At 42.9% G+C, this 24,616-nt stretch overlaps 1 protein-coding gene across 5 annotated transcripts in view; it reads right to left on the bottom strand.

The window, feature by feature from the left end:
- The window catches only part of CSTF1 (cleavage stimulation factor subunit 1), a 65,331-nt gene that overhangs the window by 7,334 nt on the left and 33,381 nt on the right, over positions 1-24,616 (bottom strand). For all 5 annotated transcript variants that reach the window (XM_029611709.1, XM_029611705.1, XM_029611708.1 and 2 more), the window contains exon 5: positions 19,824-20,214. In XM_029611709.1, the coding sequence (XP_029467569.1) occupies positions 19,824-20,214 (391 nt within the window). The remainder of the gene's footprint in view (positions 1-19,823; positions 20,215-24,616) is intronic.

The raw sequence follows: 24,616 nt of genomic DNA on the forward strand, positions 1-24,616 counted from the left end.
AAGAGAAATTAGGGAAGCTAACCAAATTGGTAGTGCAGTAATAATGGAGACTTCAATTACCCCAATATAGACTGGGTAAATGTATCATCGGGTCACGCTAGAGAGTTAACGTTCCTGGATGGAATAAATGATAGCTTTATGGAGCAATTGGTTCAGGAACCGACGAGAGAGGGAGCAATTTTAGATCTAATTCTCAGTGGAGCACAGGACTTGGTGAGAGAGGTAACGGTGGTGGGGCCGCTTGGCAATAGTGATCATAATATGATCAAATTTGATTTAATGACTGGAAAAGGAACAGTGTGCAAATCCAAGGCTCTCGTGCTAAAACTTTCAAAGGGAAACTTTGATAAAATGAGAAAAATTGTTAGAAAAAAACTGAAAGGAGCAGCTACAAAAGTAAAAAATGTCCAAGAGGCGTGGTCATTGTTAAAAAATACCATTCTAGAAGCACAGTCCAGATGTATTCCACACATTAAGAAAGGTGGAAAGAAGGCAAAACGATTACCGGCATGGTTAAAAAGGGAGGTGAAAGAAGCTATTTTAGCCAAAAAGATCTTCATTCAAAATTGGAAGAAGGATCCAACAGAAGAAAATAGGATAAAGCATAAACATTGGCTAGTTAAATGTAAGACATTGATAAGACAGGCTAAGAGAGAATTTGAAAAGAAGTTGGCTGTAGAGGCAAAAACTCACAGTAAAAACTTTTTAAAATATATCCGAAGCAGAAAGACTGTGAGGGAGTCAGTTGGACCGTTAGATGATCGAGGGGTTAAAGGGGCACTTAGAGAAGATAAGGCCATCGCGGAAAGATTAAATGATTTCTTTGCTTCGGTGTTTACTGAAGAGGATGTTGGGGAGGTACCCGTAATGGAGAAGGTTTTCATGGGTAATGATTCAGATGGAATGAATCAAATCACGGTGAACCTAGAAGATGTGGTAGGCCTGATTGACAAACTGAAGAGTAGTAAATCACCTGGACCGGATGGTATACACCCCAGAGTTCTGAAGGAACTAAAAAATGAAATTTCAGACCTATTAGTAAAAATTTGTAACTTATCATTAAAATCATCCATTGTACCTGAAGACTGGAGGATAGCAAATGTAACCCCAATATTTAAAAAGGGCTCCAGGGGCGATCCGGGAAACTACAGACCGGTTAGCCTGACTTCAGTGCCAGGAAAAATAGTGGAAAGTGTTCTAAACATCAAAATCACAGAACATATAGAAAGACATGGTTTAATGGAACAAAGTCAGCATGGCTTTACCCAGGGCAAGTCTTGCCTCACAAATCTGCTTCACTTTTTTGAAGGAGTTAATAAACATGTGGATAAAGGTGAACCGGTAGATATAGTATACTTGGATTTTCAGAAGGCGTTTGACAAAGTTCCTCATGAGAGGCTTCTAGGAAAAGTAAAAAGTCATGGGATAAGTGGCGATGTCCTTTCGTGGATTGCAAACTGGCTAAAAGACAGGAAACAGAGAGTAGGATTAAATGGGCAATTTTCTCAGTGGAAGGGAGTGGACAGTGGAGTGCCTCAGGGATCTGTATTGGGACCCTTACTGTTCAATATATTTATAAATGATCTGGAAAGAAATACGACGAGTGAGATAATCAAATTTGCAGATGACACAAAATTGTTCAGAGTAGTTAAATCACAAGCAGATTGTGATAAATTGCAGGAAGACCTTGTGAGACTGGAAAATTGGGCATCCAAATGGCAGATGAAATTTAATGTGGATAAGTGCAAGGTGATGCATATAGGGAAAAATAACCCATGCTATAATTACACGATGTTGGGTTCCATATTAGGTGCTACAACCCAAGAAAGAGATCTAGGTGTCATAGTGGACAACACATTGAAATCGTCGGTTCAGTGTGCTGCGGCAGTCAAAAAAGCAAACAGAATGTTGGGAATTATTAGAAAAGGAATGATGAATAAAACGGAAAATGTCATAATGCCTCTGTATCGCTCCATGGTGAGACCGCACCTTGAATACTGTGTACAATTCTGGTCGCCGCATCTCAAAAAAGATATAATTGCGATGGAGAAGGTACAGAGAAGGGCTACCAAAATGATAAGGGGAATGGAACAACTCCCCTATGAGGAAAGACTAAAGAGGTTAGGACTTTTCAGCTTGGAGAAGAGACGACTGAGGGGGGATATGATAGAGGTGTTTTAAAATCATGAGAGGTCTAGAACGGGTAGATGTGAATCGGTTATTTACTCTTTCGGATAGTAGAAAGACTAGGGGACACTCCATGAAGTTAGCATGGGGCACATTTTAAAACTAATCGGAGAAAGTTCTTTTTTACTCAACGCACAATTAAACTCTGAAATTTGTTTGCCAGAGAATGTGGTTCGTGCAGTTAGTATAGCTGTGTTTAAAAAAGGATTGGATAAGTTCTTGGAGGAGAAGTCCATTACCTGCTATTAAGTTCACTTAGAGAATAGCCACTGCCATTAGCAATGGTTACATGGAATAGACTTAGTTTTTGGGTACTTGCCAGGTTCTTATGGCCTGGATTGGCCACTGTTGGAAACAGGATGCTGGGCTTGATGGACCCTTGGTCTGACCCAGTATGGCATTTTCTTATGTTCTTAGTTTTTGGTACTTGCCAGGTTCTTATGGCCTGGATTGGCAACTGTTGGAAACAGGATGCTGGGCTTGATGACCCTTGGTCTGACCCAGTATGGCATTTTCTTATGTTCTTACACTGAGTCCCAATCAAAAAAATTCAAATGCAAGTTTTTTGCAGTCAAATTTTTGTATTTAATTCGGCAACTCCACTGACTTACAGTACAAGCATCTTATAAGCATCCCCCGACACGGTCCCGTGTTTCGCCAGAGGCTGCATCGGGAGGGACTGGCTAGTGCCATGTTCTAAATTTTCTGCATTCAGTTTTGCTTTTGAACCGTTTGGTCCCTCCTGATGCAGCCTCTGGCGAAACACGGGACCGTGTCGGGGGACGCTTATAAGATGCTTGTACTGCAAGTCAGTGGAGTTGCCGAATTAAATACAAAAATTTGACTGCAAAAACTTGCAATTTTAATTTTTTTGATTGGGACTCAATGTAGGTGGTCTGCACTCTTTGCTGTGGATAAGATTTCAATTACCCCAATATTGACTGGGTAAATGTATCATCGGTACATGCTAGAGATATAAAGTTCCTGGATGGAATAAATGACATTTTTATGAAGCAATTGGTTCAGGAACCGACAAGAGAGGGAGCAATTTTAGATCTAATTCTCAGTGGAGCACAGGATTCGGTGAGAGAGGTAACGGTGGTGGGGCCGCTTGGCAATAATGATCATTTGATGATCAAATTTGAATTAATGACTGGAAGGGGGACTAAGCAAATCCACGGCTCTCGTGCTAAACTTTCAAAAGGGAAACTTTGATAAAATGAGAAAAATAATTAGAAAAAAACTGAAAGGAGCAGCTACAAAAGTAAAAAGTGTGCAAGAGGCGTGGTCATTGTTAAAAAATACCATCTTAGAAGCACAGTCTAGATGTATTCCACACATTAAGAAAGGTGGAAAGAAGGCAAAATGATTACCGGCATGGTTAAAAGAAGCTATTTTAGCCAAAAGATCTTCATTCAAAAATTGGAAGAAGGATCCAACAGAAGAAAATAGGGATAATGCATAAGCATTGGCAAGTTAAATGTAAGACATTGATAAGACAAGCTAAGAGAGAATTTGAAAAGAAGTTAGCCGTAGAGGCAAAAACTCACAGTAAAACCTTTGTTAAATATATCCGAAGCAGAAAGCCTGTGAGGGAGTCAGTTGGACCGTTAGATGATCGAGGGGTTAAAGGGGCACTTAGAGAAGATAAGGCCATTGCGGAAAGATTAAATGATTTCTTTGCTTCGGTGTTTACTGAAGGGGATGTTGGGGAGGTACCCGTACCGGAGGTGGTTTTCATGGGTAATGATTCAGATGGACTGAACCAAATCACGGTGAACCTAGAAGATGTGGTAGGCCTGATTGACAACCTGAAGAGTAGTAAATTACCTGGACCGGATGGTATACACCCCAGAGTTCTGAAGGAACTAAAAAATGAAATTTCAGACCTACTAGTAAAAATTTGTAACCTATCATTAAAATCATCCATTGTACCTGAAGACTGGAGTTTGGCTAATGTAACCCCAATATTTAAAAAGGGCTCCAGGGGCGATCTGGGAAACTACAGACCGGTTAGCCTGACTTCAGTGCCAGGACAAATAGGGGAAAGTGTTCTAAATATCAAAATCACAGAACATATAGAAAGACATGGTTTACCCAAGGCAAATCTTGCCTCACAAATCTGCTTTACTTTTTTGAAGGAGTTAATAAACATGTGGATAAAGATGAACCGGTAGATGTGTACTTGGATTTTCAGAATGCGTTTGACAAAGTTCCTCATGAGAGGTTTCTAGGAAAAGTTAAAATTCATGGGATAGGTGGCAATGTCCTTTCGTGGATTACAAACTGGCTAAAAGACAGGAAACAGAGAGTAGGATTAAATGGACACTTTTCTCAGTGGAAGGGAATGGGCAGTGGAGTGCCTCAGGGATCTGTATTAGGACCCTTTCTTTTCAATATATTTATAAATGATCTGGAAAGAAATATGACAAGTGAGGTAATCAAATTTGCAGATGATACAAAATTGTTCAGAGTAGTTAAATCACAAGCAGATTGTGATAAATTGCAGGAAGACCTTGTGAGACTGGAAAATTGGGCATCCAAATGGCAGATGAAATTTAATGTGGATAAGTGCAAGGTGATGCATATAGGAAAAAATAACCCATGCTATAGTTACACAATGTTAGGTTCCATATTAGGTGCTACCACCCAAGAAAGAGATCTAGGCATCATAGTGGATAACACATTGAAATAGTCGGTTCAGCATGCTGCAACAGTCAAAAAAGCAAACAGAATGTTGGAAATTATTAGAAAGGGAATGGTGAATAAAATGGATAATGTCATAATGCCTCTGTATCGCTCCATGGTGAGACCGCACCTTGAATACTGTGTACAATTCTGGTCACCACATCTCAAAAAAGATATAGTTGTGATGGAGAAGGTACAGAGAAAGGCGACCAAAATGATAAGGGGAATGGAACAGCTCTCCTATGAGGAAAGACTAAAGGAGGTTAGGACTTTTCAGCTTGGAGAAGATACGGCTGAGGGGGTATATGATAGAGGTGTTTAATATCATAAGAGGTCTAGAACAGGAAGATGTGAATCGGTTATTTACTCTTTCAGATAATAGAAAGACTAGTGGGCACTCCATGAAGTTAGCATGTGGCACATTTAAAACTAATCGGAGAAAGTTCTTTTTCACTCAACGCACAATTAAACTCTGGAATTTGTTGCCAGAGGATGTGGTTAGTGCAGTTAGTGTAGCTGGGTTTAAGAGAGGATTGGATAAGTTCTTGGAGGAGAAGTCCATTACCTGCTATTAAGTTCACTTAGAGAATAGCCACTGCCATTAGCAATGGTTACATGGAATAGACTTAGTTTTTGGGTACTTGCCAGCTTCTTATGGCCTGGATTGGCCACTGTTGGAAACAGGATGCTGGGCTTGGACTCTTGGTCTGACCCAGTATGGCATTTTCTTATGTTCTTAGGGATGGGGGATAAAGAGGTCACCCAGATTTGTTGAGTGGGGAGAGGGGAAGTGGAACATATTGGGGGGGGGGGGGGGGGAGGAAACAGCAGAGACTGCCAGATCAGGGCAGAGGAGGGAACTAAGGCTGCTTGTGGAGAGAATTGATACTGAAATGTGTGGGGAAAGCGAATCCTTGGAGACTGAATGGGAGAAAAGCAGGGACTGGACAGTTGGGTGGGTGGCATGAGGGAAGATGTATGAGATGGGTTGGGAATTAAGAGATGCAGGGTAGAAGAAAGGGTCTGAATGGTGGGGAAAGGTGATACAGTGTGAAGGACCTGGAGGGCTAGGGAAGGGCGAGAGGCAATGGAAAGGAGGGTGGAAATTGGGCTAGGAGAGGTGAATGAGTAGGGGGGAGGTGAATGACAGAAGGAGCTGGGTTAGTGAGATGAAAGAGGCAGAACAAAATATCTGAGGTGTGAGTGCAGAGGATGGAAACTGGAGACTAGGAGTGGGTGAACGAGTGGGAAAAGTGCTGGGAAAAAGAGTGAGAGTTGGGGGAAGGGATGAGCATGGAGATGGGCTGGAAGAAGAGCGTGGAAGATGGAAATTGTAGATGAGAGGTGAAAAGAGCGATACTGAGGATTGGGGAAATTAGCTAGGAGTGAATAAAGAAGTAAAAAGAGAAACTGAGGAAAGAGATGAAAGGGAAAGATCAAAGTCAAGACCGATGTAATAGTTTGGCTGCTTGTAAGGGAAGAACTGAAGGCAGGGGAGAAAGGAGACACTGGAAAAGGAGTTAGAAGACAACAGATGGAGGAAAGGGAAAATGAGGTCAGGAGCAACATGATTAAAAAATTAAAATACCCAGACAGCAAAGGCAGAAAAAAACTTTTATTTTCAGTAGAGGAATTGGAACATGTCAGATTTTGGAATGTGCATCTCTGATATATTTGTATTTTGCTCAGTACTATATGAAATGTTTTTCTGTTTCTGTAGTGTAGCATTGCATGCAGAGGCTGGCTTTGTGGTTTCCATTTCAATTTTTGCCTGAACATTTCTAATTTGTGGACACTTAGTCTGTATTTGGTGAGGTATTCTGTTTGTGTTTAGTTTCCATGTGCGAATGCAGAGTTTTTCTAGTATGATGCCTTTTGTACTATTTATAGGGCTGGCAGTTGGTGTACTATGCTATGGCAGGTTTGCGCTATAGGTTCAGGGTGCATTCTTTGCAAGGTTTTGTATTAATTTACAATATTGTTGGTAGCAGAGGAGTTTGTGGTGTTGTTACTGAGATGACAGAATAGTAAGGGAAAATGTCCCAGTTCTTGGAGGGGTGGGAGGCCAACCAAGATGGCAGCACAAATGCACTGGCCCCTGGGTGCTGGAGACCCTTGGTATACCTCTGCAAGGGAAAGTGAGCAAGGAGGAGTGGAAGGGTGTGACAGGAGGAGAATGGGAGAGAGAAGGAGGAGAAAAGTGAAAGAGCACGTGTAATGTGGCATGGGAGCTGGGGGGGGGGGGGGGGGGAGCGGGGAGAGAGTGCAAGCATTCAACCACTTTGGTCTGTATCAGGAGTGGGCAATCTTTTTTGTGCTGCAACCATATTTTAAGTTCTTGCCTGCAGCAAGAGCTGGGGACGGTCCCCTTGGAACCTGGGAGAAATGAGAAACTGCAACCCCAAATGGAGAAATTACTTACCTGATAATTTTATTTTCCTTAGTGTAGACAGATGGACTCATCTTTTCCTTCAAGCCTTCCCTAATTTATGCAAGTCCTAACATCTTTAATTTAAGTTTCATACATTACTTTATGTTCTATTTCTTTTATGTTAAAGACAATTTATTTTATATTAGTATTTTTAGCTATTTTATTTTGTCTTATTTTATTTTAACTGTATTAGTAGTCCTGGGGGAATTCTGCACTACTGTGTAGTGCAGAATTTGCGCAAAATTGCCAAATTCTGTGCAGAAAATAGCAGAGGAGACCCCAGCATGCGGCGAATGGAGCGCGTCCTGCGTGTGCTGCGGGACGAGCTCCATTCGCAGCGAAGATGAAGGCCCGGGCGCGCCGTTCGCGGCATGCCAGTGAGAATGTGTGAGAGAGAGGAGGAAGTGTGGGGGAGGGGAGGGTGAGAGAGCAGGAGTGTGTGAAAGAGCATGGGAGGTAAGGGGGGGGAATGCTTGAGTGTGGGTTTCAGAGAGAGGGAGCCTATATGAGGGGAGGGGTGTGGGGGAGGGGGGGGTGAGAGAGCATAGGAGGTAAGAGAGCGGGCGGGGATGCTTGAGTGTGGGTTTCAGAGAGAGGGAACCTATATGAGATTGTGAAGAAATGTGTATGTGTGTATGTGAGGGTGCTAGTCTGTGTGAAGGGATTGTGTATGTGTGAGACAGAGCCTGTGTGAAGGGGTGCGTGAGAGAGAGACATAAGTAGCCTGTGTGAGGTTGTATGTGTGAGAGAGAAAGCGAGCTGGTGTGTATGCAAGAGAGAGGGCCCTGTATGAGGGGATGTGTGTGTGTGCGTGTGTGTGCGAGTGAGTGAGCCTGTTTGAAGGGGTGTGTATGTGTATTAGAGAGAGGGGAGCATGTGTGTGAGAGGGGGAGGGACAGAGGGAGTCTGTATGAGGGGCAGTACTGGGAACGGGGTCAAACTCTGGGACTAGCAATAGACTGGAAGGGGTTGAGCCTAGAGTTGGAGCGGAGAGATACTGACTGGTGGAAGAGTTGGGGCCTGAGAAGGCAAACTGGCCAGGGGAGTAGGGAGAGTGAATGGAAGGGACATACTAACAGTGAATTTCTAGGGAAATTCTGCTCAAAATATTTAAAATTCTGCATCTTTAAGTAATAACTTTTTTTCTGTATTAATTTAAAATGTAATTACTTAAAGACTGTCATGAAAATTGTGTTATTTTTATCAATATAAAGTTTGCAGAATTTTAAGATTTTGAGCGCAGAATTTTAAAGTTTTTCTGTGAAGAATTTCCCCAGGAGTATATTATGTACGTACTGTTGTAACCCGCCCTGAGATTTGGAGGGGCGGGATTTAAATACTTTTAAATAAATAAACGTGCTCCCCTGCTAGCAGATGGAGACAAGTCAGGTTTCAAAGCTGACGTCACCCTAGATATACCCCTGCAGTGACCTCAGTCATTCAGTATTCTCTACAAAAGCCACTGTGGACAATACTGTTGAAAAACTTGAGTACAATTTAATAACTTGATTAAAACCGGTGACCGTAACCGTACTCAAATAGAAGCGCTGAATTCCAGCAATATTATAGATGCCCAGATCTAGGGATAGGGTGATGGCTTATCCGTGATGAGTGTGTGCCTGAACAGAAAACCAACATGAAGAAAGGCAACTGACCCAGAATCCTCTGCTTTCTTAGCCTGTCCTGGCTATATGAACTCTAAGTGACTTATTGAGCCTGACTTGCAAAAATTCCAGGGACACCTGGACAGCATTTGAAGTTGATGCCAAGTTATGATGCCTAATTATAGGGTCATAAAAGGAAAAGGCAACGGAGGGAACTTCAGGCTATACTGTCACAATAAGAGGCACTATTCTCAGGAGTATCTGTAAACACAACCTCAGATGTGTTAATTGCCCTGACCAGCAAGATTCTAACAGAACAAAGGACTATCTAGAGAGTGATGGTAAATGGGCCCCACCTGGGAGAAGTAATCAGGGCAGTTTAGGGATAATCACATCATGCTGTTGACATGACAACCAATGTAAATTATTCTCTAGGCAGTCATGCAACTCTAGAATCTTCTAACTTAGTACAATATAGTATGTTATCTATAAAAGAAGGATCACTTCCTGTATACGAGATGCTGGTAGTCAGTTTGTCAGAGAAATGGCATCTGCATCTCCCAAGAATACTTATATTGATCAATAAAAAATTATACTTTCTACAAAATCTAAGTGTTCTTGTATCCCTGGATATATAAGCATCATAAAGAATGGATTGGCGCTTAACATCCGTAATCTCTTGGGATCGAGATTCATGTGCGATTCCTTGGCACTGTTCATTGGCAGCCGTGGGCGGGATGCTGAGTCCATCTGTCTACACTAAGGAAAACAAAATTATCAGGTAAGTAATTTCTCCATTTCCTAGCGTGTAGCCAGATGGACTCAGGACCAATGGGCTCTACAAAAGCTACTCTTGAATGGGGTGGGAGGCTGCCCATGGTCTGGTTAGCACCGCCCTTGCAAAGGCTGTGCCTTTTCGGGCTTGGATATCCAAGCGAAAGAACCTGGAGACGGTGTGCAAGGAAAACCATGTTGCTGCTCGGCAAATGTCGAAGGGAGACAGTAGCTTAGCTTCTGCCCGGGATACTGCCTGGGCCCTAGTGGAATGAGCTTTAACCTGAAGGGGTAAAGGCTTCCTGCCTCTACATAAGCTCCTGTATTCACTTCTTTGATCTAGTGATCTACGGTAGCTCGCAAAGCTACTTTGCCTTGTTTCCTTCCACCGTGAAGAACAAACAAGCTGTCCGTCTTGTGCACCGGTTCTGTATGCTGTAGATACCGTACTAACAGCCCACTGACGTTTAAGTGGCATAGGAGGCAGTAGTCTTCCGAGTCCTTTGGTCTATCTAGGGACCGTAAGGAAATGGACTGGTTCAGATGAAATTCCGAGACTACCTTAGGCAAGAAGGAAGGGACAGTGCGAAGCTGCAACGTTCCTGGAGTCAACCAGAGGAACGGCTTCTGACATGACAGCATCTGTAGTTCAGAGATCGACGAGCCGAGCATATTGCCACCAAAAAATACAGTCTTCAGCGTTAAGAGGCATAGAGACAGAGCACACAGTGGCCAAAAGGAAGGCCCTGCTAAAAAAATCCAGTACTAGATTCAGGTTCCATAGGGGGACCAGCCACTTTAAGGGGGTCAGAAGTGTTTAATTCCTTTTAGGAAATGAGCCATGTCTGGATGTGTCAACAGGCGGGCTCCATTCACCTCACCTCTGAAACAGGAGACAGCCACCACCTGGACCTTCAAGGAGTTGAGGGACAGTCCTTTGTACAGGCCGTCCTGTAAGAATTCCAGAATCATGGGGATCTTGATTGACCAAGGAGAAAGCCCGCGTTCCTCGCACCAGGCTACAAATATTCTCCAGATCTGCTGGTCACCTGGAGGCTCTCTTCCAATGACTTCGCCCAAATCAACCAGTCATCTAAGTAAGGGTGCACCAGGATCCCCTTCTTTCCTCAGAGCCGCTGCCACCACCATAATTTTGGAGAATGTGCTGGGGAGTTGCCAGGCTGAAGGGCAACACCTGGAACTGGTAATGGCAGCCCAGTACCGCAAAGCGTAGGAAACGCTGGTGGTCTTGGCTGACTGGAATATGAAGGTAGGCCTCCGAGAAGTCCAGGGAGGTTAAGAACTTTCCCGGTTGTACAGACATTATGACTGAGCGAAGTGAATTATCCATAGATGACGATTGACTATCTTGAGGTCCAGAATGGGGCGAAAGGTACACTCCCTTCTTGGATACAATGAAATAGATGGAATAACATCCCATATTTTCCTGGGGTGTAGGTACCAGAGTTAACTCATTTCTATGAAAAAAATCACAACTTAGTTTTATAGGTTGCAATCCCGGAGAAATCTCCCCATCCTCCAGGGTGTAAGGATCGGCTTTCATCATCCATGCCTGGATCCCTATCAGGAAAACTGGCTCCAGGCGTACTTCGATGCTTACCCACAGCACCAGGCATGAGGGATTTCACTATCTGTGACTGAATCAGATTGGCTGGGGCCGAGGACTGCACCTGAAGAAAAAAACATGCAGTCACTGAAAAAATTCCAGCAAGAAAAAACTAAAGAATCCATGCCAAAACCTGGGGGCAGGTGTCCTGTGCCCACTGAACTACCTTCCCCTGCTGACGAACCAGTTAGGAGAGCTCCAAAATCAGGTGACCATTCTGGCAGTTCTTTTTCCATTCCCACACCAGGCTGGGAAGAACTGGGCTTAGTAAAATCAGAGGGGGGGGGGGGGGGGGACGACTCCTGCACCTCCAAACAGTGCTGACACAAGTGAGAAGGAATGCCAGGCTGAGATGTATAGGGCAAGGCGCCTAGGTTTCATCGCTATAAGCGCCATCAGATAAGGTGTACAACTACTGTGCTGAAATAAACTTGAGCTCAGACAGGACACTCAGAAAAAAGCACACAAAACAAGCGCGTGTGTGTAAAAAAGGCGTGTGCACACAAATGGGTGCCCTGGTAATCGCTCCTATACACCCAGCTAGGCGCACAAAAAAACCCACACAAACAGGCCACACAGTCGGGTGCACAAACACGATCAGATGGAATTGAAGAAGGCAGTCTACGGTGCACAAAATGTGCACAAAGATACTGCTGCGGTCTACCACACAGCAAACCAGCTGAGCCTCGGAGAGGGGCCTAGCCACAAGAGCTGTTCAACCTATAAGGCTACTCCCCCATACTCTGAATGCCACTGGAGGCAGGAACCGCCATCAGATCGCTCACCAAGCATGAGACCAAGGAGGGAGGGGAAGGAATCCCTACTCAACTCCCCTTCTCTGTATCAAAACATTTTAAAAACTTTACCTGAACTCAGCCCATCCTGGTTGAGTAAAAACTGATCTCTGGCTGCAGGGGATGAGGGTATACACCTTCACTGCCACGCTCTGCTTCCTGCACCTGCTTTCCTTTCAGCTGGGGTTTTTTTTTTTTAATACAGCTAAGTCCACGACAGTTGAAAAACCAGCTACCGGACCAAGGTACTCATCTGAGGGACCACAGAAATCACCTCAGGAATTCTCAACTGAGGGAGAGAACAAAGTATCACTACAGGAAAGCAGGGTGAATTTTTTGCTTCTTTTCTTCTAAACTTTAAGGCAATCCCCAGTAGGGAGATGCACGTTCACCATCTGCTGGAGACAGGGAATACTGGCGAGCTGTCACTGCTGGAGTATATATACTGTGATGTCAGCTTTACTCTGTCTCAATCTGCTGGTAGAGGTGCATAACCCACTGGTTCTGGATTCATCTGTCTAGACACTAAGGACGGATAGATTTCCTTACCTTCAGAGCAGGGGTGGGAGGGAAGAATTCAGCAGTAGGAGTAGGCTGAGACTATGGCTGCCCCTTCTGCAAGTGTTAGGTAGGGCAGGCAGCTGGTAAAGTAGCACAAGGAAGCAGCTGGCCTGCTGAAGGAAAAGGCGCCAATTGCATCTTTAACCCAGACTGCACGTTGACACACTGACCTGCCTGCCCGCCTATGTACCCGATGTGATTATCAAAGGCTTGTCTCAACCTGATATTGCACATTTCAGTGCAGCATCAAAGTGACATTTTGAGCACTTGGGCAGCCTGGTTAGGGCATCAGCTGGCTGCAAACAATGCTGTTTTTAAGGAGAGGTAGGCAGCCCAGAAGGGCTGGATTTGGCCCGGGGGCCTTCATTTTGTTTTACAATTTGCTCACTACTGATCTATACTGAAAGCAGGCCGATCCGTCACATTAAATTAAACAAAACTCCACCTGATCCTTTTTTTTTTTGCCATTGTTTACACTGTATTTAAAATGGTTTACTTGGAGTGGTTAACAAGGTTAGCAATTAATGCCCGTCATCTACATTTTATGAAAATTCAAAACGGAGGATATTATATTAAATAAAAGTATATAAAATATTGTTTGGGTCATGGGGATTAAAACATTTCTTCAACTGGGTCCAGAGAAAAAGATGTCAGAAAACCACTGTCCTTATTTGTAATAACCAACAACTGAATGCCTTTAAAGCTTGTTTTGCTGTTATATAAAATGCTACCCTCTACTGGCTGAAATTCACATTTGTAACTCACATTTTCAGGCAAGGAAAAAAAATCACACAAACTCTCTCTGAGGCTGATGCAATAAATGTGCACAAATGGTTTTCCTATTGTGTGCCCAGCCACCTCTCCTGGGCGTGCAATCCAATATTTAAACAAGGGGTCACCCCTTGCGCCTCCTTGGCATCAGGCACACAGGAGAGGTGGCTGTCAAACGGGTTGGGAAAACAGACTATCAATCTACGTGCATCCGTTTTCTCTGCTACCAGCATAGACACGCACGAGATACACAGCCTGGACTGTTTATCTTGTGTATATAAATTGGGCATCCAGAATTTTTTTTTTCCCCAAATAAATACTGCTTTATTTGGTTCCTCTTAGTATCGCTACTACACTATTCGGAGGAAAATTTGCCCCATTGCAAGGGCGCACTGGCCACGCGGAAAATTTATTGGATCGCGGGGATTAGGTAATAGCCTCATCTACATGAATTTACATGTGATGAGCGCTATTAGCTACGTGGTGATTTGGACATACTAATTCCCTTATTGGATCGGGGGTTATGGATGCGCATTCAAAATGCAGGTCCAATCGTGTGTTAAGGTGTGCGCAGCAGCTAGTGCACCGCATTGCATTGGGCCCCTCTCTCTCTTATGCAACAAATAGCAATTATCCAGCTTTGCTTTGTTCTTTAATTAAATCTACTAATACACCGGGGCTTTTTCTTGTACCTTCCGACATAATGGAGAAACTACTTACCTGATAATTTCATTTTCCTTAGTGTAGACAGATGGACTCAGGACCAATGGGTTATATGCTCCCCTGCTAGCTGATGGAGATGGAGTCCGGTTTATTTTATTTATTTAAAAACTTTTCTATACCGTCGTTTAGTAATGTACCATCACAACGGTTTACATTTAGGCACAAAATAGGTTTGGTTTCTAAGTTATCCATAGTGTGCCAACATTTACGGTTACATAGTTCAATAATATACTCTAAATGAGAAGTGGGTTGCAGTTACCATTTATATGATTGTTGGGATAATCATATATGTGTATACTGTTTTTAATTTAATATATAATTATGAGTAAAATAATAAAATAATCAATTCTACTTTTATATATATATATATATATATATATATATATATATATGTGACTTTCAGCTGTATTTATTTGTCGTTATTCAGCGTCTTCAGCGAAGTTAGCATGGGGCACATTTAAAACTAATCGGAGAAAGTTCTTTTTTACTCAACGTACAATTAAACTCTGGAATTTGTTGCCAGAGGATGTGGTTAGTGCAGTTAGTATAGCTGTGTTTAAAAAAGGTTTGGATAAGTTCTTGGAGGAGAAGTCCATTACCTGCTATTAAGTTCACTTAGAGAATAGCCACTGTCATTAGCATTGGTAACATGGAATAGACTTAGTTTTTGGGTACTTGCCAGGTTCTTATGGCCTGGATTGGCCACTGTTGGAAACAGGATGCTGGGCTTGATGGACCCTTGGTCTGACCCAGTATGGCATTTTCTTATGTTCTTATGATGCCTGATCCCTCCAGTCGACGTTTTTTTTCAGCAGGACGTTTTTTGGTAACTCCTGCTGGGGATGATTTTGTCGATGGTGAAGGAAGGAGTTGGAGGTGAAAAAGGTTCTCCATTTTTTCTTGCCTAAACTTCCTTCCTTTAGAAGTCATCTCTTGACACTGTTGGCAGGACGAAATATCATGTTTTTCGCCTAAACAGACACCACACTCAAGGTGTGGGTCTGTGATAGACATGGTCTGATTGCAAATTGGGCATTTTTTAAAACCCGAAGCCATGTCTCTATCGACGGCCGTTGATGAAAAACAGAGAATGTTATGAGAGAAAAAAATTGTTTTTACTTTGTGTAAAAACGATATCAATTTCTCACCGTCCGGTGAGAAAAGAGAGAGTGAGATCCCGTATGGGAGAAAATTTTGAAATAATGACTTTTTTAGTCAGAAAAGTGAGTAAGAACTCACAGGGCTCCTATCTCCGTGATGCTTACAGCAGCACGGAAAAACGAAGACTAGAGTGAGACCCCTGTGGCAGAGAATATCATAGCAAGCTGGGCATGCTCAGTGGCCTCACAGTGCCAGTCAAAAGTTTCTAGAAACTTTGACAGAAAGTTTCCCAGCAATAGGGCTCAGTCAGTGACGTCACCCATATGTGAAGACTAGCATTCTGCTTGTCCTGGGATAATTTGTTTTTACTGCTTCAATGGTCTTTTAGTTTAGTATCTTTCATGACTTTTTATGAATCCTATGTCTGCTATTATGCCTATACTTGTTTTACTCATTTTGTTTTTAATGGTTTTTAGATTAGTATCATTCATGCATTTTTATGATTCCCATGTCTGCTATTGTGCCTATAATTTTGTATATATGTTCACATATTAAATCATTTTATTTCTTATTTCTTAAACTATTAGTTCTAATTGGTGCAATGCTCTTCATGTTTTTATTATGAATGACCGATTTTTTAGTCTTTCCCTTTTTTAAAAAAACGGTGCAAAAAGGAAGCAATAAGATGGTAGGATGACGCGCAGCCCTGCATTTCCGGTGAAACGCTGACCGACTAAGTTGTTGTTGTGTTTGGTGCGGTGACTCTTGATCCGACTCTTGCTCGACTGAGCTATCAGCCGACGTGAAGTGTAGACAGTTGTGGCAGTGAGCTTTCAATAATTTGATTCATTTTTCTTTATATACTTTCAAAGATCTGGCCTTTTTTAATTTTAACGTTTTGTGAACATGCTTCAACAGTAGCCATAGTATGGTGCACAGTGCAGCACCACTCTTTAATCGGAAGAAATTGCTTTTTTTTTTTTTTTTTTTTTTTTTACACGCAGTTTATGATAAGTGCATGCGCTGTTAATTTAACAGTCAGCCGATTCCTCGGCATTTTTAAAAAAAAAATGCTTTCTCTATACCCAGCAGATGAGCGTTTACAGTTCTGTGACTGTTGTCCGGTTGATCAGCGCTGATACTGCCGTATGATTTGGCTTCGGCAATTTAAAATTAATGTTTCCTCCATACCCAGCAGATAAGTGGCCACAGTGCTGTTAGTGTAGTCCTGTTGATCAGTGTTGACATTGTCGTATATTCATCTAGGGAATGACTTGGCTTTTTAATCAGATCACAAATCGCTAACTTGTTTTAATGACTTGCTACTTTTTTCAGTCAGACCACAAATCGCTAACTTGTTTAAATTACTTGCTACATTGTTTCATATAGAGACTATATAAAGTGGATTGTTTTTTATGTTCAATTATGTCTGGCATTTCAGCTTACTGAAAAAGTTCACCTGATGTATGGAGACAAAATTACCTGCAATAGAATGAATAGGTACCTGCTATTAAGTTCACTTAGAGAATAGCCACTGCCATTAGCAATGGTTACATGGAATAGACTTAGTTTTTGGGTACTTGCCAGGTTCTTATGGCCTGGATTGGCCACGGTTGGAAACAGGATGCTGGGCTTGATGGACCCTTGATCTGACCCAGTATGGCATTTTCTTATGTTCTTATGATTTTTTCCAATCAATAGATTGCACCAATTTGTTTGATAGTCTGCACCATTAATATATTTTTTATGCATGAATCTATATGTGAACATATATTAATTACATACAAAGATTTTGTAGACCATGTTTGAATAACATATTGTCTGTTTTGTGATTAAGTTTGTCAATACTTTTTTCATTTTATATGATTTATTTATGTATGTATGGTGTATATGTTTTTATTCGTATTTATGTGTTTTTATATATGTTTTATTTTGAAGCAGCTCAATGAGCGAAACTCTACCTGATTCGGGCTTTTATTACGTTCTGTGCGCAATAAAGAGCTCCTGGTGTTCATTAAACTTGCTTCTGGGGCATCCCATTCCAGGGCAATCAACTCCTGGATGGCTTCCAGCATCGGAAAATAGCAAGAGGCTTTCTGTAGAGACACCAGGATGGGATTCTTCTTTGGTTCCGACATAGGGTCCGTGCCCGGAACTCCAAGAGTCTTCAGGGTCTGGGTGATTAGGGCCAGTAATTCATTTCTGTGGAAAAATTGAAGCATGGTCCAGTAGGGTTCCAGGCCTGGAGGGATTTCCCCATCCTCCAATGAATCTGCATCCTCTTCGTGATCTGTAGTGTCTGCATCCATGTCAGGGATGCCCTTGGTGAGGCTAGGCATGTCCCGAGGCATGCTGATAGGGCTGGGAGAGCGAGGCCTTCCCAGCTGGGGCTTAGCCCAGGCAGGGGAAGTAGCTGATTGCGCCGGAACAAAGGCTTGAAGGCCCTGAAAGAATTCCAACCAAGAAAAAGCCACCGGGTCCATATTTAGCCCAGGACGAACCAGGGTAGGGGCCGCTGAACTGCCCTCTCCCGGGGAGGACGCCGCCCCAGAATTGCTCAGGTCTGGGGTGCTACCAGATAAGGTCATGGCTGACCCATTCTCCAACTGGGAGGGGCCGGACTTGGAAAAGTTCTGAGTCCAGGTCTGGCTGTGCAGCCCTAATATGGCAGGCAGGACAAAGGGAGTGTCGCTTGAGCTTCTTTGCTGCCGGGGCCATAATACTCTGTAGCTTGTGCGTTCAGCCGGCTGGTGCCTCTCGAGGGTGCACAGACCCGCCTCGGCGTGCGTAAATCTAAGGTGGCCAGTGTGCGCGCAGTTGTGCACACAAAGGGCCGGCCTGCACTGCGCTTACTGATGGACAATGGGGTAAAATGGTGCTGCACAACCGCGTGCAAGATGGCGCCGCCGTGGCTAGCCACGTGGAGTGCCCACCTAGCCTGAAGTGGGGCTTAGCCCATCAGGGGGGCCGCTCAACCTGCTCGGAAAACCCCTTTCCCTGATGGGATCAGGAACGACGTTGGTATGGCGCGCAGATCAAGGAGACCAGAGGAGAGACTTACCGAAGCCCTTCCAAATCTCTGAATGGGAGAAGTTCTTCACTACTTACCTGGGCTCAGCGCTTACCGGCTGAGTACAGAGACGGTCTCGGACTGCGGGGGAGAAGAGGGCTTAGGCCGTCACTGCCACGCTCGGCTTCCTGCAACTACTGCCTTTCAGTTGCTTCAGCAGCAAAATCCACGCCAGCTACCGGACCAAGGCGCACCTCTGAGGGATTTCGGAAATCGCCTCAGGATTTCTCAACTGGCGGAAGGACCTTTAGGTGTCACAGCAGGAGAGCGGGGCCTCGATCTTTCTCCCAATTTAGAGGTAAGTTTAAATTCCTTCTTCAAAGTAGTGCTGCAATCCCACTAAACACCGCTGCTGGTGTGGGGATAGCGTGTCCACATCTGCTAGGAGACTGAGAGATACTGAATGGCTGAGGTCATTGCAAGTGTTTATCTAGGGTGACATGAGCTTTGAACGTTCTCAGTCCTTCATCTGCTATCAGGGGAGCACATAACCCATTGGTCCTGAGTCCATCTGGCTACACGCTAGGAAATGGGTTAGATTTCTGTTTCACCAAGGTTATATGTTAGTAGTAAAAATCATTTCAATAGGAAAGGTTCTGTGACCATTATTGCCATACAGGATCAATATCGGATGTTAAGATTCCATAAAAGCCATTCTCATCAGTGTTGGAGATTATGAGGGATAGTAGGATCATTCTATCCTATTTGGTGGCCCTGCTCTAAGATCCTTTCTTTTTGGAGATGGATTGTTTTCAGTCCTTTTTGAGCTGGCTGCTGTAAAGATCCCCCTTTATTTCCAAAATGTATCTTCTCTCCCAATATCCACAGGTCTGGCCGTCTGCTGAGAGGTCTGTAGTAAAACCATGTTCTATGTGGGGCTCTACAGCAAATCACAGCCCACTGGAAGGAGGCTGCCCTGACCTCAACGCTGTTTCTTCCCCGGCTTTGGAATATTCACCACTGGACTTATCTAATGGCTGTTAAGAGATACTCTCTGGCTATTCAGGTGCGGGTCTGGGAACATTTCCTTTGGTGGTATCAGCAGCTCCAAGTGAAGTAGTTTTTGGTGTCTAATTTTTCTTGAGCTGACATTCATTTATTTTTTTCCTTTTCTTTCTCTTATTGTCTCCCACGGGGTTAAATGTTGATATTTATTTTCCCAGCTTCCTTGGTTGTCTTTCAGACTTGATTAGTCCGGGATGGGGAACTCCTTTGATAAAACATGTTATTATTGCATCTATTACATTTATGGTTTATTTTTGATGATATTGTATTGAAAACGTGTTTTATGCTGTTGCTCTTGCTGACATTAATAAAAACTAAATATAAAAAAAAACATAAAAGCAGAATCTGTTTTGCAGCAGACATCACCTGAGGAACAGCAGCCAGAACTACCTCTTTAGCATTTACTCTGTCCACAGGAGTTCTTCTCTGCCAGGAAATATCCTCTACTAGAGACATTTTTACTTAAATATACAAATCAATCACATACCTGTATATTTAATAAGTGTCCGCCCTGTTGAAATTTCCCACAGTTTAGCGACAGAGTCCTTGCCACTTGACAGAATATACTTGGAATTTTTGGAGAAGACAGCAGAGCAGACTTCAGCACCGTCATGAGCTTTCTCATATGTGATGATGCACCGATTTGAGACGCCATCCCACAGTTTAATGCTGCCATCCTTGCTGCAGGTCACATACATGTTGGCCGTCGGGTTGTAATTAACTCCACAGATGGCATCCAGATGCTGGTCTTGGGCGTTGCAGGAAACAAAACACTGAAATGTATTGATATCGTAGAGCCGAAGTGTAGGGTGCTGGGTGCCAACAATTATGAAATCTCCAGAGGGATGAAAAGAGATGGAACGCAGCATCTCTGCTTCCTGTTGAATAAAAAGCATAAAAATTTAAAAATAAAGCAGAGCATATCTTCTGAAATACAAAGAAACAATTTTTGTTGTTCAGTTATTGTTCATCCTATTGGGATGAATTTATGAATTAAAAGTTGTTTAGGAAGACTTTTTTTTTTTTTTTTTTTTGAGCTGGTAGTTTCCTCCTGCTCTTTTTTGTATTTCCAGCTCAGTCAGAACCAGGGCTGGGATCTGGTACCATGAGCCTTCATTCCCAAGAGCCCAGAGATTTTTCCTTCTATTTCAGGGATGGCCAACTCCAGTCTTTGAGATAAACAAACAGGCCAGGTTTTCAGTATATCCACAATGAATATGCATGACACAGATTTGCATAAAATGGAAGCAATGCATGCAAATCTATCCTCCTGCATGTTCATTGTGAATATCCTGAAAACCTGGTCTGTTTGTGGCTCTCGAGGTACTGAGCTGGCCACACCCTGTCCTGTTTGTATCCTCCCTGCCAACTTACATTTAGTCCAGTCATAGCGGCGACAATCCTCTGCCAAGGTCTATACACCAGGGAACCCTCTCGAACCCTTAAATCGTGGGTATGGGGGCTGTGAATGCTGCCTATGAAGCATCCCCAGTGTCAGTCGAATCCCAACCCTTAGAACAGAGTTTTCCAAACTCTGTGTCATGACATGTTAGTGTGTCACCTGCAGTGTGAAGGTGGGTCGCCCGATCCACATAGCAGCAGGGCCAGCGGAAGCAGGGAACTACAGCAGGAAGATCGGCGGGGCCGTGGTGGAGCTTACCTCACCACGGCCCGAAGAAAAGGGTCACGTTCACTCCTCCTCCTTCCTGCGCAGCCCCGGAAGAAAAATGTTTCCGGAGCCACGTGGGCAGGAAGGAGGAGGAGCATCTGCCGTGTACAGAAGAAGAGCAGCGTTAATGGGCTGCCACATATCCCATGTCTCGGTGGCCCGAGAGAGGAGGAAACCCGGTAGTAGGGCTGCTGTGAGAATGAGAACCTGATTGTGTGACTGACGAAAGACGACAGACAGAGAAAAGAAATAGAAAAAAAAAAAGACTCTGTAAAAGGAATTGGCAAAAAAACAAGAAAGGTAAGGTGGGAAAAAAAGCCTGTGATCAACCAATTAGAAAACTAAGATCAGACAGTAAAGGTAAAAAAAAAAAAATTACTTTTTAGTGATTGGCATATGTTATAATTGGGAATGTGCAAGAGTAGCACTTTCTCTATGCCGATCTCGTAATGTATGAGATCAGCACAGAGGAACTGGAAACCCCACAAATTTTTAATATCGTGGGGCCTGCACAGAGGAGGCAGCAGAACGGGTTTCAGTGCCAGTAGCAGTGATTGGCATCTCCCCAAATACCTACCCAGCAGCAGTGACAGTGGCAGCAGAGGAATGAGAGATGCTCCGAGGTTGCTGGCAAAAAAAAGAGAGAGGGGGTCTGCCTTCAGTGTGTGCAAGGTATGAATAGGAGTCTGCCTGGGGGTGTATGTGTGTGAATGCATGGGTGCCTGCCTGAGGCTCTATCTGTGTATGAGAACAAATGGGTGTCTTCCTGGGGTCTGTCTGTGTGAGAATAGGTGCCTGCCTGTGTATGTGTGTGAGAGAATAAATTGGTGCCTGCCTGGGGGTCTCTGTGTGTGTATGAGAATTAATGTGTGCATGCTTGGGGGGTGGGGAGGGAGCGGTGTGAGAATGAATGGGAGATGCCTGGGGGTCACTGTGGGTGTACCATTATGTAATCCACAAAAATTTATGGATATATTTAAGGAAACATACATAAATTGTCGAAATAAGTTTTGTTCGTTTAACCTTTAACCTCTGGTTAGCTAGTAGACTGAACTACTGTGTCGTGAAATTATGTTTGTCTAAAAAGTATGTCACCAACATGAAAAGTTTGGAAAGCTCTGCCTTAGAAAATATTTTTTAAATTGTATAAAAATGTTACTATATTTCAAGATCAAATATTCATGGAGGAGTGCCATATGTAAAAAAAGGGTCTATTGAAACGGAAGAGATCTGAGACAAATATGTGACATTCTCTTGATACTTTCCAAATTATGAGAGGCTATATTTTGAATTACTCACATATAAGTTTTTGGAGATTAAATGGATAAGGGGGAAAGGGATTTCTTCTTGCCCTAGGTAGATAAAATTGCCTACTATAGGTAATTATTGTATATTATAGATAAAAGTTACAGCTAGGGACTAATGACCATGATATAGTGAGAGGGGCTGCTATTACAGGTAATCACTGTAGGAGATGCTTAAAGAGGAGGGGGAATGGAAATGAAGCTGCAATCGCAGATTGCCATGGCAACACAGTCCATGTATGAGTGAAGGGAGGGTGGTGGCAGTGGGATAAGATTCGGCTGGGAGCGAAGATGGGGCACAGCTTTTATTTATATTCACTGTCTTCATACTGCAGTCTAAGAGCTCTTGAGACTGGTAGGTTCAGGAGAAGTGCAATGGTGTTTTGTATTTTGCCCCTGACGAAAGTAAACATTAAAACAATGGCCACATTTCAGCCTTCAAAATTCAGCTGTGGCTGTTATAGGTTTGGGACCTACAGAATACATTTACTTTCAGAAAAAAAAATGATTTTGAAGGATAAATGATTACATGTGGGCGTCAGAAGTATATGTGCTCTAGACGACTCACAGTATGAGACTCTCCTTCGTATGCAATGCTTTGAGTCTTCTTTTGATTTTCACCACTTGGTTTAGAATTTAGTTCCTTTGAATTGTTAGTTCCCTCTTTTGCTGTTTTATGATTAAACAGTAGAGGCAATTTTTTTTCTCATTTGCTTCTGCTTTCTTGGTAATCCAAATGAAGAAACAGTTTTAAAGATTTTAGTGCAATTTATAATTAAAGGAAGACTGCTGAAGTTGATGGAAAATCCTTTGTAGTCTAATTTTATATAAATTTAATTGATGCCTTGCAATATTTGATTTTTTTTTTTTTTTTTTTGCTGTTCTCTTTTCCAACATGTTTCGCACAGATGCTAGAGCATCTGCCAGGAACACTGTCTATCTGTTCATGGCGATACACCAGAAAGGCTCTGGCTGAAAGGAATTGGGAGACTGGGAACGGGAGAGTGAAAAGATTCTTTGGAGCTGGCAATACTAAGCCCGTGAGAGGTTTTTGGCATGTCCACAGAAGTGTTATGAAATGTACCTATTTTGTGGTACACGGTCACTCTCCACACTACCAATTTGTTTATATAAATTTGAAGGTGTTAGCATTTCAATGCATCCCACTGGCTGCTAATGTTTTTCGTTTCAGAGCTTTGAAAAGCTAAGCAGGATCAGCTAAGTCTGCTGCACAGCAAATAAGGAACTGGAAGAGAGATGAAGTCACTCCAAAAACATGAGTTAGAGATTCATTGGTTATACTACTGTGCATCTTAAATATCTGTACGTGTTCTAAGAAAGAGAACTTGGACAGTGGTTTATGAGGCATCACCCTCTGAAGCTTTGTCTGATTCCATCTGCTGGACGGGGGACATAACCCACCGTCTGGACTGATCCTGGTACGTACAGGGAATGGGATATATCAGGGTTTGATTCCCGTATCAAGCTGGGGATACTGCAGGAGCCGTATTTACAGACCCTAGATGGATGGAGACTCACCCACCATGTAAGAATGATACCTACTGGTTAGCATTAGAGCACAATTATTTTGGATTCCAGAAAGAACAGAGATGCGTGCCTCTCAACTGGAAGATTATTTATTTTATTTTAAAATACTTGTATTCTGCACATATCCAAATGTTCAAGGCGGATAACAAATACATTCATAAAAATAATTCATTGAGAGAATACACAAAGCCTACTGCAAATTAATTAAAAGCCTTTTCAAAATAAATTGTACATTTTAAGAAGGCAGTAAAAATAAACACAGGTTATTGTTCTCATATGTTCAGGGAGTGCATTCCACAGCTGGAAGCCAATAACAGAAACTATCTGCGTGATGGCTGGGTGGGAAGGCGGGTGATATAAAAAGTAACTTTAGCTCAGTGAGGGCAGGTTTTGGTTGAATTAAAAGTGCAAAAAGAAGTTGTTGGGTCAAAAAAAACAAAAACAACAAAACAAAAAAAAAGGCCCCCTTTTTGTCCAATAGTTTCATCAGAACCTGCCCTTATTGGGCTAGGACACCATGAGCCTTTATTGGAGAAATTACTTACCTGATAATTTCATTTTCCGTAGTGTAGACAGATGGACTCAGGACCAATGGGTATAGTGTACTCCTGTTAGCAGTTGGAGACAGATCAGATTTCAATCTGACGTCAGCCCTAGTACATATATCCCTGCAGGAAGTGAAGCTCTTCAGTATTCTCCTCAAAAAGCAATTGTGGATATATGTGTGACTGAATAACTTGATTAACTTGAACTGGTTGA

The sequence above is a fragment of the Rhinatrema bivittatum genome, chromosome 8, assembly GCF_901001135.1.
Source record: "Rhinatrema bivittatum chromosome 8, aRhiBiv1.1, whole genome shotgun sequence".
NCBI lineage: Eukaryota > Metazoa > Chordata > Amphibia > Gymnophiona > Rhinatrematidae > Rhinatrema > Rhinatrema bivittatum.